General features: G+C 33.1%; 1 protein-coding gene across 1 annotated transcript; it reads left to right on the top strand.

The window, feature by feature from the left end:
• Positions 1–194: 194 nt before the first annotated feature.
• On the top strand, positions 195–3,369 carry LOC134272748 (fibroleukin-like; the record flags this gene model as incomplete). Its single annotated transcript, XM_062754935.1, has 2 exons — positions 195–362; positions 3,107–3,369. Coding segments are annotated over 2 exons (431 nt in total), but the record flags the coding sequence as incomplete, so codon positions are not given.
• Between the last annotated feature and the right edge of the window lie 5,263 nt (positions 3,370–8,632).

Below are 8,632 nucleotides of genomic sequence, written 5' to 3'. Positions count from 1 at the left end.
CAGAGGTTTTGATTATATGGAATTGATCAAGTTAAAATGGAAGGTGTTTTAAAATGAATCTTGTATTTTATATATTTCCTTTCAAATAATTAACTCAATAATTTTTCTTTTTGTAAATTTTACTCACATAATTCTTCTGTTGGTGTGATTGCAGCGTTAGAATAATTGATTGATTTCAATATATTTTAATTCAGGAAATGATGTAATCCATCAGTTGACAAAAGAAAACTCATCATCCCTGTATGTTTCCATAACTCTGCAGAATAGTACAATGCTGTATGAAATGTACGACCGATTCTCTGTCTCCGACGAAGCAGGGAAATATCAACTCTTTCTTGCAGGACCTGCCAGGGGAACTTTAGGTAAGTGTACTCAACTTAATTTTATTAAACTGGATAAAAATCATGTATATAATCCTAAACTTTTTTTTATTTTGGAAAGATTATTAAGGTGTTGTTTATAGAGTCAATGATACATAATTTTATTCTAAAACTTTGTAGAATTTTCTGATTCCTTGTTAATTAAAGGTTTTTAATATTTCATGATATCAAATGTTGGTAAATTCAGAATTTTCGGGGACATTGAATAAGACATTGCTAAGTAGCAAAATTATAATTATTTGTAACTAGAATATTCAGTAGCCAATTTTCAAATTAAAAACATTTTTCGCCGAAACTTGACTGAAATATTGCTGACTTGGCGTTTAACAATGATCAATCAAAAACATTTAATCTTCCATTTAACACCAATTCCCTTCTATTTATATATGCTTAAATTTCATAAAAAAGGTAAAAATTCTAATCTGCATAATATGTTATATGCATTTAAGCTAAGATTTAGAAAGAAATATAGCAATATGAATTGCTTGTAGGGAAAAGGTAACGTTATATTTCTAATGTGAACATTAAGTGTATGTTGCATCACAGTTCAGTAAATTGTATACCGTTTAATGAAAATCAAATAAATTTAGAAGATTTATAATAACATTTATTCTTACCTTGCTATACTTCTAGAAGACTTGTTGTGTATTACATTATACATGTATATATTTTAAAGACAAAGTATCTACTCGATCCCTTTTTTCCACATATCAATTTACCAGTGACCTTAATAAAAAAAAGTCTTTTTCTTAATTAAACTCTTAAGTGAAACAAACCAAGCGAAGATTGATCGTCACATTGAAAAGGATGCAAAAAGAACTACACAATGTTTTGTATTGTATTTTAAAGATTTACACGCCGTACATAAACACCAATTTCTGTGAGAAACGAAATGATTTGAAACACATGGAGTGTAATAAAAAAATAATACTTTTCACAACAGTTTACAAAAAAAGTAATATCTGATTAAGAATTAGGCATTTTCAAGAATAATGATGGCTGAAGTGTGTAAACAGTATATACATGTAGACACGCATGTCCGCGGGAAGTAATAAACAGCAATTATTAAAGAACATTTATTATTTTAGGGTTATTGAACTTATATTGGTAAACATTAGCTTGCGTTGGCTGTTCAAATACACGAGCTTGCCAATATTCATCAATATAAGTTCAATAACTTCTTTATTATTTAGCTAAAATATTTCCACTTAATTTAGAATAACTTTTCCAACTAACAACTTGCAAGTGCTCTTGTACAGCAAACGAGTGCCAATATTCACAAAATAAGTTCAAAAACACCTTTATCATTTAGCTAAAACATTTTCTCATTATTTATAATAACTATTCCAACTAAAAATCTCAAATTAATCATTTTTTGGTATCGGTATTCAAATTAATGGATGTCTTGTAAGTGTTTAATATCGCACCATTCCGATGAAACTACCGAGCGTTATTATTTACTTAATTACCGGTAGCTTGTAATGGGACTAAATACTTAATTTTGCATAAAGATATTCATTAAAAAAAAATAAACAAATATTGCCTAGATGCCACTTCCTTTCTTTTATTTAACTCTGAGAATTTGACCAGATTACTTTTTTGTTAACAACGAGTCGTTCGATATTAAACGCTCGTATAAGGAATGTTTTTGGCAGACTCGAAAACGTAATACAGTCTCAACGTTCAATAAAACGTCAAGATATTGAACGCTAAATTTCTTTAGATTTTTGGTAGTATTTTATTAGAGACTATTTATAAGCTTTATAATAAGTATAAGAATGTGTCAAAACAAAGTAGATGATTGATTTTGATAACATGAAATACCGTATAGCGGGTTTTCTTGGCGGGTGTAAAATTTGGCGTTTTATCTGCTCAAAGGTATGCCATTTTTTTGGCGTAATTAATGTCAGCGAACACAGAGTTTCTGCTCTTTACAGATATAAACTTAGAAGAGATCTGACTATTTTAACAATTAAAATTTTAGCGGACTACCATCAAACGCCACAATAAGCCAAAATTAGCACACATCCCCTAAAATAACCCAAAATAACCCCGCGAAAAATATCCCAAACAGCCCTACTGGTCTTACTTGTTTGTTTATCAATCTAAAAGAGCCCCGTGGGGATCCGGGTTAGAATAGGTCCTCAGTACTCCCTTGCTTGTCGTAAAAGGCGACTAAATGGTGCGATCCTTCGGGTGAGACCGTATAAACTAAGACCCCGTGTCACAGCAGGTGTGGCACGATAAAGATCCTTCTCTTCTCAAAGGCCGTAAGTGCCGAGCATAGGCCTAAATTTGCAGCCCTTCACCGGCAATGGTGACGTCTCCATATCAGTGAAATATTCTGTAGAGGGACGTTTAACAGTATACAATCAATCAATCAATCAATCTAAAAGAAGAGACGGGGTTACGAAATGAATATTTAAATAGAAGCAATACTTTACTTACAGGATGATAAATGATTTTAATTTGACATCTTTATAATGCGTTCAGTTTTAATAATGTAATTAACATTATTTTGGTAACTTTTATTAGTAAACAGAATATATTAATTCCCAACTGTATTTCAATTGACACAAGACATAGTGTGTATAACTTAAAATAAATACTTTGTCTCTTTACAGCATGCAAATCCATCTGTCTTAATGTACCTCAGTATTATTATCGACTAGATTTAATATATATGAATCCATTACCTCTTTGATATATTTCCTGTACATCCATAGGAAATAGTATGTTAGACACAGGTTATTCTGGTGCTGATCTGTTTGGGATGTACTTCTCCACCCCAGACAGAGACAACGACAAATGGACTGGTGGTAGCTGTGCTGCTCTCAGTAACGTTAGAGGAGGCTGGTGGTTTAACTACTGTTATCGAGCCTTTCTTAACGGTCAGTGGTCCCCGGGAGACTGGCGCAATCCATGGCATCCCAAAATATCGAATGGGACATCAGTGAGGGGGACCACCATGATGATCAGACGTAATTAGGTAAACATTCATAAAATCATAATAACAGTGTTTCATGAAAATTTGATTTCTAATTGTTATCAGAGGGTTTTAGCTCACCTGAGCCGAACGCTCAAGTGAGCTTTTCTGATTAAAATTTGTCCGTCGTCTGTCGTTGTCGTTGTCGTCGTCGGCGCAAACTTTTCACATTTTCATCTTCTTCTCAAGAACCACTGGGCCAATTTCAACCAAACTTGACACAAAGTATTCTTGGGTAAAGGGGATTCAAGTTTATTCAAATGAACGGCCACGCCCTTTTCCAAAAGGAGATAATCATGAATTTGGTAAAATTTAATGGCATTTTTAAAAAAAATCTTCTCCAGAACCAGTGGGCCAGGAAAATTGAAACTCATGTGGAATCATCCTCAGGTAGTGTAGATTCAAATTTGTTCAAATCATGACCCCTGGGGCTAGGTAGGGGCCAAATTGGCCGACCCAAGTTTTACATAGGGATACATAGGGAAACCTTTTAAAATCTTCTTCTCAAGTACTTCAAAGCTATGATTATTGATATATATATATATATATGGAATCATCCTCGGGTAGTGTAGATTCTAGTTTGTTCAAATGAAGAACGCCTGGAGGGGGGGGGGGGAGTCAATTCAAGCCCGATGTGCTCAGGTGAGCGCTGTGGCCCCTGGGTCTCTTGTTTTTTTTTTCTTTTTTTTAATTGCAAAAATATGCTTTTAATTCTATGAAGCATTAGTTTGATTGTATTTTTCCCTAATTTTTAACAGATGACAGACCATCCATCAATCAAAAAAAAATCATTTAGGATAAAGGAGGTGGTTTTAAAATAATCTTCATCACGGGGTCCTTTTTAAAAAATAATGTTTGACATGAAGTGAGAGCACTTGCGAACAAAAAATGGTTTTGCTAAAGGCGGTTTACTAATTTTCAAATCAATAAACTATTATAATTTTTTCTATCAAATGTATCTAGTAAAAGATGTATATTATATGTGTTGTAATAAATTTGAAATTAAAAATATTTCGTTTTTTTTACAAACACTGATGAATGAAGATGTCTGGAAGGATAATAAGGATGCTGATTGCTTTATTGCTCAATCACGCATTTTAACGCAAATACCTTTACCCCGGAATCACGCACTTCAACGCACTTTTCGTTTTTTGGCGTTTCCTGCTCTGATAACGCGTAAAGTTTTGATGGCACGATAATTGATGATTATATAATAAATTTTATAATTTCATTCCAATATTTTTTGCAAATAATAATATTTTCCTCAATCTAATACTATGTCTGGGTCGTTCGATTTATTTGACGAAACTTTGGATTTGAGACAAATTAAGCTCTTTCTTTTGACACTAAGGAAGCTCACCATTCTATTTCAATTAAAATTTGTAAAAACACAACCAGATTTTTTTCCCGCCTTACAAAGCAATAAAAAATGCACATACACAAATAGAAAGAAACAGAATAAAGCAACGACAATATCATGTCGAAAAAAAGGTTGATTTAAGTATTTAAATCTGAATGATTTTATTATCAAGTCAACATGGTCGGCTAATTGTATTCGGCGCGTCGGCACGCCAGCGCGTCCATCTCATCCCAATTTCACATAACTATTTTCTCCCTGCATTAAAAAACTCAAATGACAGCGATTTTCTTTATAATTTAAGCATTATCGCTTATATTCAAGTCGACAGCCCGAACCCGATTGTATTTTTATTGTTGGGTGGATCGAGAAAATTTTTCCTAAAAGGTGGTGGCTCAGACTGATTATCAAGATTATTGCTGTTTTATGCCAAGTTGGCAATTTTTCAGCAATTTTAATTTTCCAGGGATTCGGATCGTCTTTGATCCACGCATTCCTTACCACAATTTGTGCTAGAGTAATCCAGAATTCATCCCACTTTTTTTAGTTGGTATCCTTTTATTTTCTCTCTCTCTCTCTCTCTCTCTCTCTCTCTCTCTCTCTCTCTCTTCGTGTATATTTAAATCTGTCTGTGTGTCCTTCTCTCTCTCTCTCTCACTCTCTCTCTCTCTCTCTCTCTCTCTCTCTCTCTCTCTCTCTCTCTCTCTCTCTCTCTCTCTCTCTCTCTCTCTCTCTCTCTCTCTCTCTCTCTCTCTCTCTCTCTCTATCTCTCCCTCCAAACGTAAACTATTGCATTTAAAAAACACAAAATACTGCAATTAGGCGTCAGAACCCACTATCCCCACTTTTTTGCAAACATAGACATCATATAGGTATTAAATAATGTAGGATTAACCCCCCCCCCCTCCGCCCCCAACATAAGGACACTCTCACCAAGCACGTTGCAGTGTAGTTGAAAAAGGGTAAGTGGTAGTGTTTGAAAGAAAAATTTGGTACTGAAGGAAGTTCGCCCCCCCCCCCACACACACGAAATGGGATTTTCGTTTTGGACAATTTTTTTCTTTTTCTTTTTTTTTTTCAGGTTCAATTTTTTCTCTTTCTTTTAGCCCCCCTTCAATTTGCTTACGACGCCAATGTAACAAAATAAAATTTTCCAATATTACGTAGTGACCTTAGACTCCAGAGTTTAACCGCCTTTTTAGAAACTTGATTTTCATGGCAGTTAGCTGCCATACATTGGTATCAGTGTTTAAAAAAGATTCCTTCTTATGTTTTAAACTGATAATACTACTAAAAATTAACTTGTCTTTATTTGAGGATGGGAGTAACTTTAGTAACAGAAATATCTGCTATTAATAGCCATTTAAAACAAACTTTTGGTAAAAAATATACCTTATTAATTTATTGAATAAAATTGAACAAAGGAAAAGTCTTACACTTGTCGGCATACCATTCTTAGGTTATGGCAGGGACCTATATACATCAATACAAACATTACATTTTTTACTCTGTAGAATCGTGCCATTTTCTGTTTTATTTGATTCTCACAAACTTCTTTATGAAGCATAAATGAACATAAGTTAATAAGTTGTGAACAGAGTGTCAAAGATTGATTTTTTATTGAAGCCGTTATTAAAATCAATTCCTATTAGTACTTTCAGTACTTTGATTAGTAGAGGAGATCGAGTCCGATGCTAGCATAAGCGATAAATTTTATTTTAAAAATCTGTTGCGCGAGCGCGCCGACGCGCCAAATACAGTTAGTGTAACAATAAACCCCAGGCGAGTTACACCTTTAAAGAAATTTTTTTTTTGGGGGGGGGGGTTGTAAAGGCCACTGGAAATATTAGAAAATATGAATGAATGGAAAATAAAATCTATCTGAGGCCGTTCCTTTAAAAATGTATAAAATGCAATACGAAGTAAATCATTCAAAATTGTAACGATTAAGATATGGTGTTCCCTACATGTTTTAAACTATTAGATTTTTATTAAATATAGTATAAGTAAAAAGTGAAATGCGGTCAGGTGTTTGAATTTGGCTTTTAAGAGTTTTTTTTTTATTTTATTTTGTATCCGATCAAATATTTGTTTATCATTAAATTTTCGTAAACCTTTCGACATTGAAAACTAATGACACTCTGTAAACTTCATATTCCGTAGTACTTGAAAATGTGAATTATATAAAATCAGAGAAAAAGTTTGGTAAAGGAATTTGGCTTTTTTTTTTAATTTGAATATGTTTCCGATCAAATAACTTTATTTGAACATCAAAGGATGAGGTGACTTGCGGCCCTCGGTCAATTTACAAAAAAATAAATTTCTAAATTTTACTCAAATTTTTCGTATGTGACATATCAATGATATGTGTACCTTGTCACGACAGCCGTCGTGCTCTGTCCAGTCAGATATAACAAGATTTTTTTTTCTATTTACAATTTTTTTTATCTATAAATAAAATCAATAAAAACAATATTTACAACATATTTTTACAGCTATTATTTACAATACACAGAAATTAAAGTCTCTATTAATCCTCAATATCGTTGACTCTAAACCACGTCTATCCAGACACGACCCGTTTCACGACGGACTCCCGCCAACTGGCTCCCAGTGGGTATCCCGGTCTGGTAAGTTCATTGCCAACACACACATGGATAGATTAACATTGGATAACATCAGGAACCTTTGAATTAAATAACATTTTTTAAGTCACAAGCCACGTATACAAAAGGAAAACTCAAGTCACCATTGACTACAATTGCACTAATGGCACACCATACAATCAGACCCGGTAATTTTAACCGAACACTATTATAATAAGAAAAACGTTAAGAATACACAACATCTTAACAAAAGTGGTTTTAACTATTAAACCCACAACACCGACTTTATAAGCGGCAAAACAAAATAGCCTACGTGCGTATATAACTCAGTACATTGCACAAAAATAGAACAATAAACGCATGAGTAACTCTACCCAGCAAAACCTGTATACGTAAATAGTAACAAAAACATTAATTAACTCAAGTTCTTAAATAGTTCTACGTTTTAAATGTATTACTCAAAAACTTACATATGAAATAAAAAACAAACTTACCCCTTTGGAGAAATGGTTACCGTTGAAAGAAAAAATTTAGCCACTCATCTTGGACTGTATGTCAACCATTTAAAAGCTATGAAAACGTGGACCCTGGTTACCTGGTCAGCTATGCAGCGATTTAAATACCCCAAAATACAATAGGTCGTAACTGACCAATACCTGCAAAACTTAACTGAGGTTCAATAAGGTAACAAAAGTATAGAGGTCCAGTAAAGGGTAAATAAAATAAAAACCATAAACATAATGTAAATGCAATTAAAATTAAATATTGATTGTGACATACCTTTATAGAATACTATTTATAACAAAATTAAAACGTGATTTGAAAGATATAGATCTTTTATTGGAGTAGGGGTATCATGTTTACATCCAATTCTCATTGTATTTTAACCCCGCCCACTCTTCGAAGCCCTTAAAATACACGAGCGCAGGTAGGTACAATTTTATCTCTTTGCTAATCAATGTATTTTATTGAAATCTACCTATATATGAAAGGGTAAAATATTACCTAACTGCATTCACATTCTGTTTTTTTTTAAATATTGTAAAATTTAGCTGGCCTTTCCCATTATAAACAAATCGACAGAACTAGTTTCCTGACGTAAGAATATATTCATATGCTTATCGAGGCACTGGCGATACTTTCTAACTGACCAACCAGCTAATTAAAATTTGTTACGAGTGAGTACCACAAAAATACCATGGTATCATGCTTTGCATTTTACCGCTTTCCGATAATTTTTATGCATTTGAGTCACAGATTAGACACGAATAAACAGTAAAATTTATATACAGTTACAAACAAT

Source organism: Saccostrea cucullata, unplaced genomic scaffold (assembly GCF_032062105.1).
Source record: "Saccostrea cucullata isolate Sc308-1 unplaced genomic scaffold, CSIRO_AGI_Scuc_v1 ctg8276, whole genome shotgun sequence".
Taxonomy (NCBI): Eukaryota; Metazoa; Mollusca; class Bivalvia; order Ostreida; family Ostreidae; genus Saccostrea; species Saccostrea cuccullata.
The sequence above is the reverse complement of the archived record's forward strand: the minus strand, read 5'-3'. Positions and strand labels throughout refer to the sequence as shown.